This window comes from Condylura cristata, unplaced genomic scaffold (genome assembly GCF_000260355.1).
Source record: "Condylura cristata isolate star-nosed mole 26May11 unplaced genomic scaffold, ConCri1.0 scaffold00008, whole genome shotgun sequence".
Lineage (NCBI taxonomy): Eukaryota > Metazoa > Chordata > Mammalia > Eulipotyphla > Talpidae > Condylura > Condylura cristata.
The window spans coordinates 12,642,151-12,656,771 of record NW_004567109.1 but is presented as its reverse complement, the minus strand read 5'-3'; the positions used below and the strand labels follow the sequence as shown (position 1 = coordinate 12,656,771).

The window sequence follows — 14,621 nt, the reverse complement described above, 5'->3', positions numbered from 1 at the left end:
TCCTGCTTTTCCAAGAGCAGCCATCCCGATGGGTGTGAAGTCCCAGATGCTGACATGTAGGTTAGACCCAGAGAGAACTTCCTCTTTGGGGAGCAGAACAGCACTAGATGAGGGTTATGGGTGTGCTTGGGCCCGTCCCCACCACAGGCTGCTTAGTAACCAGTGCCTGAAGCTCCTCTGTCAGTGCAGGTTTGCCTCGCCTCTGACCCTCACTCCTCCTTGGCATCGCCCTCAGGTGCCGGCGGCAGCAAACCCCGAGATGAGCCATGCCCCGCCCCGGACACCCCCGCCCATCATCTGGGCCCCCACGCTTGGGACCCTGGGAGCGCCCATCAGAGCTGTGTCTGGAGGCATATGAGGAGCCACCCCGGCACCCACCAAGCCGCCGCACCCGCAAGGCAGACCCCAAGGACCCTGGCCACCACGGGCCCGAGAGCTTTACCTTCATTTCCGGTTCTGCTGAGCCAGCCACTGAGCCCCCGGCCTGCTGCCCGCTCTGGCGACCCTGGGTGTGGGACTGGTGCCGGGCTGCTTTCTGCGTCCGCCGCTGCTGGGATTGCCTCCAGCGCTGCGGAGCCTGTGTTCGAGGCTGCAGCCCCTGTTTGTCCGCTGGGGACTCCACCGAGGGGGCCACAGAAGCCGACTGGGCCAAAGAGCACAACGGAGTGCCTCCCAGCCCCGACCGGGCACCCCCCAGTCGGCGGGATGGCCCGAGGCTCAAATCAAACACGGGTAGCAGCTTCAGCTACCCAGACGTCAAGCTCAAGGGCATCCCAGTATACCCCTGCCGCAGCGCCACCTCCCCGGCCCCCGACGCGGACTCCTGCTGCAAGGAGCCGCTGGCCGCGCCCCCACCCATGCGGCACAGCCTGCCTAGCGCCCTTGCGAGCAGCCCCCGCGGCTCTGAGGAGTACTACTCCTTCCACGAGTCGGACCTGGACCTGCCCGAGATGGGCAGCGGCTCCATGTCGAGCCGGGAGATCGATGTGCTCATCTTTAAGAAGCTGACGGAGCTGTTCAGCGTGCATCAGATCGACGAGCTGGCCAAGTGCACATCAGACACTGTGTTCCTGGAGAAGACCAGCAAGATCTCCGACCTCATCAGCAGCATCACCCAGGATTACCATCTCGATGAACAGGATGCCGAGGGGCGCCTGGTGCGGGGCATCATCCGCATCAGTACCCGCAAGAGCCGCGCCCGTCCGCAGACCACGGAGAGGCGGTCCTCGCGATCGACTGCCCTTGCCGCTGCGGCCCCAGACAGTGGCCATGAGACCATGGTGGGCTCAGGGCTAAGCCAGGATGGTAGGTGGGGGCACTGGGGCTGAGGGGCGGAGTGGAGGCTCTGGCCAAGGGAGGGTTGCAGTAGCCTTGAGCTGCTGGGGTCCACCCCTTAACAGTGCCTGCTTTCTCCACTTCTCTGCATCCGGTAAGAGGCCCCGCCCCACACTAGCGCCAGCCAGGGCAGCTTCCAGACCTGGTCTGGTTAGCAGGAGCCAAGAGCCCGGATGAAATTGGACCCTCTGGCCTAACCAAAAAGTTTCACCCACCCTTGTACACACAAACACGTGCATTTTTTTTTTTTTTTAACCTTATTCTAGTCTTCACTGGGCTGGGAACAGTGAGGAGGCTTGAAAGGCCCTGACAATAATGTAGTTCCATGTTCTTTCCCTAGAACTGACGGTGCAGATCTCCCAGGAGACCACTGCAGATGCCATTGCCCGGAAGCTGAGGCCTTATGGAACCCCAGGTTTGGTCCTGACTTGAGAATATCCTGAGGCCCCCACTTACCCCATTCCTCCCGGGGTGGGTGAGAATGGGATCAGAAAGGGACAGGCAGCCTGAGCGGCTATAAACTACCCTAATCTTGCAAACTAAAAGGGCTTCAGCAGGCTGCCCCGAACTAGAGGGGCAGGTGTCAAGAACAAACAAGCGGCACATGGTGGGACCCTAACCTGTAAGCCAGGTCACCGGGAGGAAAGTAGAGGGGAGACCAGCCTCTGGAGCTGAAAAGGCACCCCCTGCGGTTTCTACAGCTCTGCTTGGCCTTGACAACCAGCCCCTGGAATAGCTCCCTACAGTCAAGCTGGGGCTCTGAGGTCAAGAAACGAACAAGGGGGTCACCCAGCCGGGACCAGACTAACCCAGCTCCAATCCCCCTCAGCTCCGAGGTGTCTCCCTGCCCACGGCCTGAAGGAGCTCCTCCCCTCTCTCAGCCTGTCCCCTCCTCCCTTCCCCTCAGGATACCCGGCCAGCCATGACTCGTCCTTCCAGGGCACAGACACAGACTCATCAGGGGCACCCTTGCTCCAGGTGTACTGCTGACCCCTGCGGCCCCAACACTTCTGAGCACAGCCTCCTGAATGAAGAGGGGGGACCAGGATCCCTGTGTGTGTGTGTGTGGGGGGGGGTCGGGCCATGAGCCCTGAAGCAGTGCCCACTCTGCTGCTCCTGCCACGCTGCCTGGCCCCTGGACCACGTGCATTTCACTGGACCACAGTGCCCTCACCCCCTGGATCGGAACTTCCTGACCCCTGCCCGGGCCTCCAGGCACGGAAAACAAAGACTTAGGAGTTACCTTCTGGATTGCATCCGATTCCACCCAGCGCCTACCTTAACCAACCCTACAAAACTTGTCTTCGGTGGCTTGGGTTGGGGGCAGACAGTGGGCAGGGCCCACGCCACGTCATGCCGAGCAGTTGGGCTCCTGGCTGACGTTCTACATGTTAACGTGATCATGGTGCCAGCACAGGGTAAAGGGTCCGCCTGCTTGTCTCTGCCGTGACATGTGCTTTCTGCCCCATTTACTTGAGAGCTGTTCAGAGTTGGAGCCAGGATGGAGCATCAAGCCTGGATTTGTGTCACAGGGTTGAAATTGGCAGGCTAAGGAGGTGCAATGATGCTCACCTTTTGGGGTCAGCATTTAAGAGGGCCAAAGGGGTCCTAACAAGGTTCTAGCAAGGGGGCACGGTAGCAGTGCTTCTGGCCAGGCTACACTGGACTCCACTCTTCCAACTTTCTGGCGACAGGTCAGTTTGTCTGCCATCCTGCAGTGTCCCCAACCCTGAGCATATCAGTCCCCCCACCCCCAGTGCTGATGGAACACAGCTACACCGCTCTTCTTGGCCTTGTTAGCAGCCCTGGAGCCAGGCCGTGCTTTTGCGGGGGGCAGCTGGGGTTTGAGGGGTTCGGAATTCAGTGGGTCCGGCTGCTAGCAACTGCCTCCACCTGGGAGCTGGTCTCTTGGTAGTTCTGACTCCCCAACATAGCAAGCTGATCTTCTTGGGGAAAAGCAGGTCTCCTTGTTTGGAGTTCAGGCTCCTGATTAACTTCTCCCCACAGAAAGGTCTAAGTCCTTTCAAGAAGAGAGCATGCACTGTACAAAAAAGAACAATGTAAAATATATATAAATAAAACTAAAGCTAAAAAAATAGGTTAAATGGTTAAGTTGAAAATTTAAAAAAAAGAAAAGGGCGTAAGTCCTTTCAGCAGTGAGGCCAGAGCAAGCTCAAGCCCATTCTCAACTGAGGAACTAGCCAGAGGTTTCCAGAACCACCCTGTGCCCCTCTCACCAGCAGCCCCACACCCCTTTGGGAAGTGACTAGGCAGCTGCCTGCCTGGCCATCTTCCTACCAGAGACACGGATAGTCCCTGAGGCTCTGACCTCAGGCAATGTTTCAGCTGGTAAAACTGGCCCCCTCCTTAGGCTCTGCGGTCTGATCCAGGTCAAGATAAAAGTGACCACAGGGTGCTGAAGCCCAGGGGCTACCACCGGACAGCAGAGAACAGCCATGCTAAGGCCCCTCCGCTCTCTCCTTGGCCCTGAAGACCAAGTTCAGCCTTGGGAACCACCACTGGCATTCCTTGAAAAAAAGGTTTACAAAGCTGGGTATTGCCTAGTCTCTAAGTCCTTAAAACAAGCTATCCTGAAATGCCACAAATACATGTTATATTCCAGAAAATTCAGGAATCACTCACAACTAGACATTCTTGCCCTAATTGTAACTTCTGTGGCGCCTGCACGTGGTAAGCGCTGCTTTCTGGTCACAGTGGACAAGTGCCAGCTCCAGGACTGGATCCGGACAGAGGTGAGCAGCTCTTCAGCCCAGCGCCCCCATAGGCGGGCTGAGAAACGCTCCATGCTGGAGGCCCAGGTCAGACACACAAGAGACAAGCTGGACTTGATCCTCCTGGCCAGGCCCCAACAAGTATGTAGTTTTAGAAACACTTAGGGATGAAGGACAAACTTCATCCACAGCAGGGGATGAAAATGGTCTTAAATTCTGCTGGGTCACAGGCCCCTTTAAGATTCTGCCATATGTTCTAGAGCCAGAAAAACTCACATTTGCTCAGAATCACATGCACATCAGAAGCTTGTTTTAACTCCTCCCTCTCAGTAAGGAGAAACTAAGCCCCCGAGAGGGGCAAAGACTTGGCCTAGGTCACGTGGCAGACAGGAGTTAAAGCCCAGCTCCCAGCTGAGGAAGGAGGACAGTGGTAGTGTTGGGTAAATAGTTTTAATGTGTAACAGGAGGCCAACCGGGGAGGACAAGACCATCCCAAAGCCAGTCCCTCTCCCATGGTGCCCTGGGACCTGTGTGCCGGGCCAGTCCCATACCTGCCCCAATCCTGAGGTCCCCAGGTCCCAGGGAAGGGTGAGGAAGCAAAGAGGATGGCTGGGGGCTCAGTCCTACAAGTTCAAGAGGCTGTCAGAGGCTAGTTGAATTTGGCCTTGGAAAAATCCATCTCTGGATGCTGATCCATGAACCTGGAGCGGGAAAGGAGAAACAGGTAAAACGGGCTGTTCCTCCCCCCTCCTCCGCCCCACATCCGGGTGTGATCTTTTTAGAGCCCTGAGCAACCTGGAGCCCACGTGAGCTCAAGGCTGGAAGCTGAGGTAGCAGCTCAACCTGTGTCCCGTAGGTGGCAATGACCGCCAGCTACCTCCCTACCCAAGGCGGCCTTGCCCTCAAGATGACCTCAGCGAGTGATTACGGTAGGCGAGCAAGGCCGTGAAGTGTCATAAACCTCGCAGTCTCACCGGGAAAGGGCAGGGCAGGGCAGCCCGGTGACCCACAGAGTTGCTATCGCCCGGGTCCAACCCCGCCCCCAAGCCCCAAGCACTGCTTACTTCTTCAGAATCTCCTGTTTCTTCTGTTCATCCGACGTGGGCAGCCCCATGGACTTCTGCCTCTGGTCGTACATCATCTTCTCCACCATGCTGCGAGTCTCGCTGTCCAGATCTGACAGCTGGGGGCAGGCAGTAAAAGGATGGGTGAGGTGTGGGGTGAGCCAGGCCCCCTCACTCTCTCAGCTGAAGCCCCCACAGGACTCACCTTGGAATTCTCAGGATTGATTTTCTTGGTATTGATCTCGGGGTCACTGGACACCAAGCGGCTCCACCACTCCATCTTGTTGATCTGGAGCAGTGAGGGGCAGAGCACCAGGGGTGGGAGGTGGCTCCCTGACGAGGGGAGCACTGACCCTTCCAGACCCAAGCTTCTCCCACCCACATCCCGCCCCCGGGACCCAGAAGCAGGCCTGTGCTGGGGTCTGGGGTGCAGGTGAGCAAGATGCCTGCTTTCCCAGCAGCCAGGGAGGCAGAAGCCAGTTATAAGGGGAAGGATATAGTACAGAGGGAGCTATTAACCAGGGGTGAAGAGAAAGAAGTGACACACAGGGCTGGGCTTTTCAGAGGCCAGTCGAAGAAAGAGGGGAGGGCATTCAGGTGGGAGGAATACAAGTGCAAGGACATGAAGGGGTTCGAGGCAGCTACAGCCAGTCAGGCCTCGTGTACCAGGGATGCTCTCCTTTGACCCCAACCTAATGGAGAACCCCCTTTTTCAATTGGTGCCTGGGCCCCACCTCCATAAGGAAAGTGAGGGAGGAAACACAGGCTATCTGGGGGTGATTTTCTGTGTCACTGATTGCTCTTTTAGCTCTTACAACAGCTCCTGCACGGGCCCTCCCTGGTGGCATGATGGGTTAAAGTGCAGCACTGTGAAGCTGGCTGCAGCACTGCAGTACAAGTTCGATTCCTGCCAAGGAGGTGACCCACATGGCGCAGGGACTTCTCCTTTTTCGCCCGCTGCTCCCTTCAGCAGTGTACTTAGTCAAGCCTGCCTGTTCTGCTCCCCACTCTCTCTCAGTATGCATAAATAAATTAAAAAAAAAAGAACAGCCCATGCACAGAGTAGGCAGCTGCGCGTATGCGGAACTGAAGCGCACAACGGGCGGCTCTGGACCAGGCTGTTTCAGTCCTGACCCCCTCTCTGCAGAAGGCGCCAGGCAGATTTCTAGCGGCCCTTTTCCTGACTCTAGCATGGAACAGACCTTCTTTAAGTCTTGTTAGAGAATCAAGTGAGTCATACCCACCAGGCCCCAGCAGTCCCTCAGGAGCGAGCAGATGCCTACGGCGGAAGCCACATCTCTCGTACCTTCTCTAAGTGCACCGTCACCACCTTGCCATCCTCGATGAGCCACGAGCTCTCCTCCACTTTCACCTCATTGTAGAGCTCCCCGTCGATGATGGCCGGCTGCCCCTTGAGTCCCACCCGGAGGTGCCGCCGCTGGATGTCCACCACCACGTCCTTTCCCTTCAGCCGGAAGTTCACACGGAAGGGCACTGCCAGCTGCACGGGACAGGGCAGTCAGGAAGGCCCTAGGGCCGCCCAGGATCCCATGACGGCCCCTGACCTCCACCCCAGCCCTTGCCACTCACGTCCAGCTCTGACAGTGTCTGGGTCCAGCGGTAATTGGGCAGGTCAGCCCCGTTGCCAAGGTTGGGCTTCAGTTTCCCTTTGTCCTTCTCATCCTCCTCTTCCTCATCCTCCTCAGCCTCCTGCTCAGCCAGGGGTTCTCAGTTACTTCTTTGACAGACTGAACCCCACTGGGCCAGGCCCAGGGTGGCATTGGACACAGTGGCAAAAGACAGGCACGGTGGTCTCTGTTCACTGGGTGCCAGTGCTCAAACCTGGTCTGACTGCCACCTGAGCAAGTGTCTGCCAGGTGACAAAGGACACTACTTGGGGTTGTGACAGCCAGAAAGGGACACAGGTGGGGGTCCAAGTCAGGGAAGCTGGGAAGCCAATGTGACAAGGTGGCCAGGGAGTGAGGCTGTTCCTAAGTAAAACCAGGCAACGATCAGTACCCTTTTTCTGTGGCTGCAGAGTTGAGATTCCTCATCTCAGACAGGAACCTCTGGAAAGTCAAACAATGTCCCCAGGATTGTTGGGAAGCTGGATTGGAGTAAGCGGGGGTCTACCTGAGGGTCGCATACCCCAGAAAGACCCAGACACTCTCCTCTTTCTGGCCCCCGCCCAAGCAGCTGTGCTGGCACTGCCCTCTGGCCCCCGGACTTCCTGCCGAGGCTTAAAGTCAGTCAGTTTATTTTTTAAACCCCGGTCCTCGGGTCCAGTGCCTTGACTGGGATCCTGAACCTAAAAGAGGAGCGCCCAAGCCAAGGAAACACTCCAGAGAAAGGGGGGGCTGGGAGGCCCCAGAAGCGCTGGAGCCTCTGCACTCACCTGCTTCCCTGGGGAGCCAAGGCTGCCGTTCTTGAGCTGGGCCTCAGGAGTCTCTGCATCCTTTTTCTGTGGCAAAAGACACAGCAGTTGGCCAGAGGGTCCATCCCAGTGCCAATGGGGATGAGGCAGGTGAGGGCGGAGACCCACTCTTACCTGGTCAATCTCCAGCTGCAGTCTCTCTGCCTCCTCGTCAGTCAGCTCCTTGATTTGCGGCCCGGAGGGCTCCGACTTGGCCTCCTTGGCCAGCCTGGCTGCCCGCTCTGCCTTCTCCCGCCGCTCAGTCTCCTGCCGAGCTCTCTTCTCCCTGCGGGTCTTCTGTGCTAGCTGATTGTGGTGGTTGAAGGTCTGTGTGATCAGCTGGGGAAGGAAGGAGGTCATGAAGCCTCAGGGCAAGCAAGGGACAGTGTCCCAAAGCCTGGGGTCAGTCCCATCACTACCTCCTGGGTAAGGTAATACACTCAGCCTCCGTGTCCCCATCTGTAAGATGACTCCACATGCGTTGTCCTGAGTACGCCTGCAAAGCGCCTGCGTCCAATGAATAGCAGTTTTTTTGTTTTTTTTTGAAAAATACTGTCTATGATTAAGACCATGGACACTGAAGTTGTATAACCTGAGTTCTGACTCTTCCATTTCTGACAAACTGTTTAACATGTAAAGTTTCACATCCCTCGTCGGTGAGGCCGAATCTGACTCGGGTTACTGTGCAGACCAGATGTAAGAGACCTGCAGACCCTGCCCTTCAGCGCGAGCCCTCAGAAGCAAAGCTCCAGTCTCAGCACTCTGCGAAGCCCCTCCGAGCTTCAGGCCCACACCGGCCTGGTCTGACTGACCTCACCCACTGCAGAGTCCACAGAATGCGCCCCTGCTGGGCAGCACTGTCCAGAAGCAAGAGGGCGCTTTCTTGAGGGAACAGGCTCCTCTCCTCCTCTCCTCCTCTCCTCAGCCTGTGCAGTCAAGTTCAAATCCTTTCTCTCCCACAATACCTTGCGAACATACTCCCACCCACATCCTATTAGCTGGCCTCCCAACATGCGATGTCTGGCTGAGGCTGTGGAAAAGTGAACAACTGACTCTACGCCTCAGATTCCCCATCTGTCACAGCAACTGACTAGGTGAGGACTGAGATGTGAGCAAGGCCAGCCCCACGTCAGCTGGCAGCTGGGGAAGCACACCTCCTTGGCCTTGAAAAGTGAGAGAATGGTTCACCTTGCTTCTAAGACCAGCTCTCAAGGTGTGGTTCCCTGACCTGCAGCATCAGCACCACCCGGAATTTGGCAGAAATGCTATACCTCAGGCCCCACTGCAGACCTCCCGAATCAGAAACCCTGGGGTGCAGCATCTATAGTTTTATTTTTAAAGATTTTATTTATTTACGCATATAAGAACTTGGATGTAGGCCAGAGGTGGTGAGAGGCTTCACCAGAGACAGAGTGGGGAGCAGAACAGGCAGATCAATGAAGTACACTGCTGAGGGGAGCAGCGGGTGGTTCAGAGGAGGTCTGCTGCGCCATGTGGGTCACCTCCAGGCCAGGGATCGAATTTATGCTGCAGTGGCCACAGATAGCAACACAATGCCTTGCTTTAAGCCACTGTGCCCCCAGGGAGGGTACAAGCCTCTGTAGTTTTAACAAGTCCTCCTGGTCAAGTCTCAGGCTCACCTGAGCCACACCTCCGTGACCCAGAGGCCTTTTTGTGCCTTTATTATTTCTAAAAGCAGCCTCACGGGCCCTCCCTGGTGGCACAAGGGGTTAAGTCTCAGCACTATGAAGCTGTCTGCAGACACTGCAGCACGAGTTTGATCCCAGCCCGGGAGATGGCCCACGAGGCGCAACAGACCTCTGCTGTCCAGCCTGCTGTTCCCCTCAGCAGTGTAGTTTAATCAGTCAGCCTGTACTGCTCCCCACTCTGTCTCTGGTGTATCTTCTCACCCCCCACCCCACACCTCTAGCCTGTACCCCAGTTCTTGTATGCATAAACAAATAAATCTTAAAAAGGCAGTCTCACACAAGCTGTTCTCTGCCTAGAATGTACCTGTCCCTGCCCAGGTCACTAGTAAATGTCTACTCACCCTGCAGGACCATGAAATGTCTCGAAGTGAGTCTCGGTTGGGCTACTTCAGCAGCCTAGACACATGCTCAGCTGGGAAACGCAACTGTGTGGACCCACACCCCAGGGCTTGCAGGGTACCCACGCATGATCAGTGGTCAGTAAACCATGTTTCAAGCATCTCTGTGCCAGAGGACGGGGTCTGCCAGAGGTGAGGGACCGACGTGAGGCTCAGGGTCACCAAGTCACCGTGGGCTCCCAGACCCAAGGTTTTGCCAAATGCGCCCTGTGGTTTCTCGTTCATCTGATGCCAATTCCTCCCACCACCCCAACCTCCAAGCCCATGGCACACTGCAATAGCTCCATTCTCTGCAAGGGTGAAGGGTACCAAAAGCACTTCCCAAACCAAATGGGTCCACAAAGCATGGTTTAAGTGTAGAAGAAATGAAATGAGCCCTTCCAGACTGAGCCAACACCTGAACGCCACTCCAGTGTTGACAGAAATCAGTCGAGACAGTTACCCGAGCAGGACTGTTCCATCACAAGGCCTTGGGCCCATGTTCCTAAACACAGAGTCCTTGACCTCAAGCCATTTGCCAAGCAGGGCCAAGGGCCCTCTCCTCTCTCGGGTCACTCAGTGAATCATGCACATCCCATTCATCCTGTTCCTTCCTAGCTCCCAGAGGTTAGGTGAGGACAGAAGCTGAAGCACCAGGAGTCAAGGCCAATCACCTGGGCCTCTGGCCCAGTGTGAGGCAAAGACCTTGGGTGCTGTCTAGTCCACCCCCAGGAGCCAACCAGCAGGCTCAGAATCAAGTCTGTGTCCTGACCCACCTTAGGAACCAAGCCCAGCAGAGTGGGCAAGGGAGAAGGAGAGCAAAACCGCTGCCAGGGACAGGCCCAGGCTGCTGAGTGCACACCTGGAAACCAGCTTCCCCTCACCGCTGCTGGGCCACAAAGGAGTAAAGAGTGGTCCCCGCCAGCCTGGCCAGGGGAGACCTGAGAGGTACTTAAGCCGAATCCAAAGGCATGAGGTCCGAACCTGACCATGGAAGGAGACACTTCCCCAACTCTAAGGGAGAGGACACACGCCTCTTCTTAACTCCATGTCAGTGGAGCCACACAATGAGTGCTTATCCCTTTTTTTTTTGGTAACAACACAAGACTTCATCTTCTCTTTTGATCTGAACAGTATTCCATTCTGTACATCTTTATCCATGCATCTGTCCTTGGGTACTTAGGTTGTTTCCCAAGCTTGATTATTGCAGATAGTTTTGCAATGAACAGGAGTGCATATAAACCTTCAAATTAGTGTCTCTATTCCTGGGTATTTAGGAAGGGAGTTGTTGGGTCACACGGTAGAGCTAATTTCACTATTTTGCAAATGCTCCCCATCCTTTTCCACAGAGGCTAGATCAGCTTGCAGGCCACCAAGAGCAGCTGCAGTTCCTTCTTGTACACATGGTCCCCAGCATTTGTCGCTTCTGGTCTCTTTTTCACTTTGCTCTCCTTAAACGACACTATCTGCTGTCCAGACCCCTGGTCTGCTTCCACCTGCTGGCTACTGTGAATAAGTACCATGAACGTGAACAAACCTCTGCAATTCTTGAGGATATACACAAGTGAGACTGCTGGATCATGTGGCAGCTCTATTATCAAGTTTTTTGAGAACAAACCACACTGAGTTCATCCTGTGTGAGCTGACCCACAAGGTGCAGGCCTCTCCTGCCTCACCCACTGCTCTCCTCAGCAGTGTATGTCAGTAGATCTTACCAGTTCCCCACTCTCTCTGGTGAAGCCTCTCACCCGCCTCAACCCCTGCCCACACACTGCTGGCCGACACCCTACCAGTTCTAAACAAACACTGCCTGTTCTGGCCCCGCTGTCTGGTGAATTCACCCCCCCACCCCTCTGGACTGTACCCCAGTTACTATGTGCATAAATAAATAAATCTTTTTTTTTTTTTTAAATTAGACAAAGCATCCTCAGTGGGAATCAACAAACATGGTATCACCGGCAAAAAGCCACCGGTCCAACCCTGGCTCTCACACAACTCAGTTGAAGACTTTGCACCAAGTGCTCAACACTCTGCGCCAATCTCCTAACTTATAAAATGGCAACAACAAACTGTTAAAGGATCATGGGAAACTGGCAAAAGTGCCTGGCAAGCAGAGGGGATTTCCATCCCACCCCTTGACCTTGGCATCTCATTTGTGCCAAAATCATATTAGTGTATCAACGGAAGGCCAGGTGAGCTTTCCATATGAAGAAATATATGCCCAAAGGGCAGCGGTCCCCAACACTCACCTTCTCTGCTATCCCCTCTTCTCCTCCAACGAAAAAGTCTGTTTTGCGTCGAAGAAAACTGAAGAAAGTATTCACAAGCTGGAAGACAGAAGATCCACGATGTGATGATGCCACTTGGAGAGCCCCTGGCCCACACAGAAGTCAACTCCTTAGTATAGGATGGGGCTTGACTGTTTTACCCACGAGCCAGCCTCCCGACTGAGGAGACGCCCTCTCCAACAGGTCCTACCTTGGTGGCTTGTGACAGGATGCCTAACCTCACCTTACGCAGATCCCTGAAGGTGGGCTTCTCACTTCTCATGTATATGTGTACACGCCTGGGTGCACCTTCCTCGCCACACTAATACCAAAGCCCACCCTAGACTTGGACTGGTGCAGCTGCTGAGGCCAACCTGAGACTGGCTGAGGTACTGGTGTAGCCAAGATGTCGAGAGCCTAGGCTACAGTATCAGACTGTGACTTAGGGACATTTCTTAGGTATAGACACAGGGCCTGTTTATAGGGATCTTTCAAGGATCAAGCGAGGTAACAGAGGCAAGGACCTGAGAGTGGCCCCTGAGGCCTCTGGGAGAGCATGAGCTCTTCACAAATAGGCACCAAGAACCACAGCTTGTTCTGTCTCCACTGCCTGGCATCTGGCACCACGTCAGACTCTTGAATGTGAAGATCTAGCAGTAATGCAGGATTAGCACATATGAACCTTTTATATGTTCTAAATCGAACGCCAGAACTTATCTCCATTGCTTGGACTCCTGTTTCTACATGTTTTCAATTCACTCAAAAATGAACTCACTCCCAACTCGAGTTTGTGTCAACAACTTAGGGCCAAGGAAGGCAGCCTTTCACACAAATCAGTAACTTGCCCCTAACCTCAAAGGGCTTCAGAGTCCTTGGTTATCACAAGCACCTAAGCCAAAGAATGGGAATGGAAAGTTCAATGAGGACTTGTCCCTGGTGAAACGGGCTACGGAAAGCACCCTGGCCTAGCAGTCTGGTGGCATCCAGGTCAGAAGACTGTTGGATGGTCTTGGGAAGGTACTATGCCCCTTGGTCTCTTCATAGACAAGCTCTGGGCTGATCTTAACAGGCTTTTCCACTCTAATTTTCCATATTTCTGCTCCAAACTCCAGAATCTACTGGTTGACCCTTGGAATTCCTACACAATGTATCAATTGGGTCTAGTTACCACATGTGAACTACACTGGTGAAAAGCTCTTCTGTAAGTGCCATCAAGAGAAGGACAGGTTTCTGCTCACATCTGTCATCTCCAGGACCCTGACCAGTGAGTGCGACACACACATTAATCACCCAACAAATATTTGTTGGATAAAACCGCCTGATTACTGAGAATTCTCGTTTCCTTTGTTTCAACACGCTACTCACCTAAGGAGATTGAGATAAGAGGATGCTTAGCTCTCTCAGAGACAAAGAAGCAGCGGTTTAGAGACGGGTAAAGTCCCAAGTTGGTAGGTGGTGGAAACCAGAGGTGAACACCGTCTCCTATTTGAGGCCGCAAAAGACCACGTGCTAACATCGCCCTGCCGCCTTCAGCCCTCACCCCACCCCGCACACATTGGGCAGCTCGTCCCGAGTCTTCATGGATGCAAATCACCAAGTCTGGCCCAAGGAACCTAAGGGGTGCATCCTCAGGGATGCTCTTCGGGGGCGACTATCAAAAGCGAAACGGGAAGGTAGTGTGGAGTCTAAGGCAGAAGCTAGGGGTGAGGGTAGCGATCCCAAGGCCTTTGGGGGCTTTGGGGCGTGTTCAGGGGTGCTGGAGTTGCTAAAACGGAATGACTGAGGCAAGCCGCGGGCCCGATAGCTACTAAGGGACGCGCGGCAGGGTGGCCAGACCGGAAGCGGGGGCACGGCGAAAAAGGAGGGGGCCCGGAGGCCCACGGGTGGGTCTCGACCCTCGAAGGCAGAGGAGGGCAGAGGGAACGTGGCTCTAGCCGCCCCTGTGGGCGGGCGCCGCTGGGCCAGGCCGGGCCAACGTCGCGCGGGCCGTTACCTCCTGCACGCCGCCCTCGTGCTGCTGCGCCATGGCCAGCAACATGCCGTCGAACCGCTCCTCCTCCTGCTCTCCGCCCATCGCGCCGGCTCCCGGCTACGCTCGCAGACCAGAGCTCCGCACTCGCGCCCCGCGCTCGCCCCGCCGCTGCGGCTTGCGTCCGGCCCAACGGCTCCAGTGCTCGGCCTTCCGCAGCGGAGCCGGAAACACGCACGTGCCCGCCGCCCAAGCCCGCCTTCTTCCCAGCTCTCGGCCACTAGCCGCACGGCACACAGCCCGCTTCGCCAACCATTGGTCGACACCCTGAGCCAATCAGCAAGCAGGTTCCTGAAGCGGCGGGCGGAGCCGAGGGCCCAGGAGTTTGGCGTGAGTTGCTATGGTCACCAGAAGCTTTGGAGCCTTCCAGAAAGCCCTGAGCTCAAATGGGTGGGGGTGAGGTTATAAAGAGACAAACTTTTCTTCCTCACCTTGCGGGTTACCTCCAGCATGTAAAATGGGGGTACCAAAAGTGATCTTATTCATCTTCTATTTCTCCCACCGGTGAAGTGAGACCCTGATGGAAAAGAGACTTGCCCAAGAGACAGGCTACGTCTTCACCAGTTCAGGCTTCGTGGACTGGGCAGTCACCGCGGCCTCGGGGCGTAGCTCTATGCTTGAGTTCCAGCTCTTGTTACAGTCCAGAAGTGCTTAATTTTTGCACAGGAAAACCCCCACATTTTCATTTTGCACTG

The 14,621-nt window shown here is 55.4% G+C and overlaps 2 protein-coding genes across 2 annotated transcripts; one reads left to right on the top strand and one right to left on the bottom strand.

The window, feature by feature from the left end:
• Positions 1-266: 266 nt before the first annotated feature.
• KDF1 (keratinocyte differentiation factor 1) lies at positions 267-2,368 on the top strand. The gene is made up of 3 exons (XM_012722161.1): positions 267-1,305; positions 1,676-1,750; positions 2,243-2,368. Exons 1-3 carry the CDS (start codon positions 267-269, stop codon positions 2,323-2,325), a joined length of 1,197 nt encoding a protein of 398 aa, XP_012577615.1. The 3' UTR covers positions 2,326-2,368.
• A 2,133-nt stretch (positions 2,369-4,501) lies between these two features.
• NUDC (nudC nuclear distribution protein) lies at positions 4,502-14,104 on the bottom strand. Its single transcript, XM_004678665.2, has 9 exons — positions 13,891-14,104; positions 11,880-11,957; positions 7,680-7,883; positions 7,527-7,592; positions 6,722-6,841; positions 6,438-6,632; positions 5,337-5,420; positions 5,132-5,250; positions 4,502-4,768 (listed from the first exon to the last, which is right to left on the bottom strand). The coding sequence occupies exons 1-9, from the start codon at positions 13,969-13,971 to the stop codon at positions 4,717-4,719; spliced, it is 999 nt and encodes a 332-aa protein (XP_004678722.1). The 5' UTR covers positions 13,972-14,104; the 3' UTR covers positions 4,502-4,716.
• Between the last annotated feature and the right edge of the window lie 517 nt (positions 14,105-14,621).

Coding starts and splice junctions, on each gene's coding strand:
- KDF1 (XM_012722161.1), top strand. CDS start 267: ATGCCCCGCCCCGGACACCCCCGCCCATCATCTGGGCCCCCACGCTTG. Junction 1,306..1,675: donor CTCAGGGCTAAGCCAGGATG/GTAGGTGGGGGC, acceptor TTCTTTCCCTAG/AACTGACGGTGCAGATCTCC. Junction 1,751..2,242: donor GAGGCCTTATGGAACCCCAG/GTTTGGTCCTGA, acceptor CCTTCCCCTCAG/GATACCCGGCCAGCCATGAC.
- NUDC (XM_004678665.2), bottom strand. CDS start 13,971: ATGGGCGGAGAGCAGGAGGAGGAGCGGTTCGACGGCATGTTGCTGGCC. Junction 6,633..6,721: donor AGACACTGTCAGAGCTGGAC/GTGAGTGGCAAG, acceptor TGTCCCGTGCAG/CTGGCAGTGCCCTTCCGTGT. Junction 5,251..5,336: donor TCAATCCTGAGAATTCCAAG/GTGAGTCCTGTG, acceptor GCCTGCCCCCAG/CTGTCAGATCTGGACAGCGA.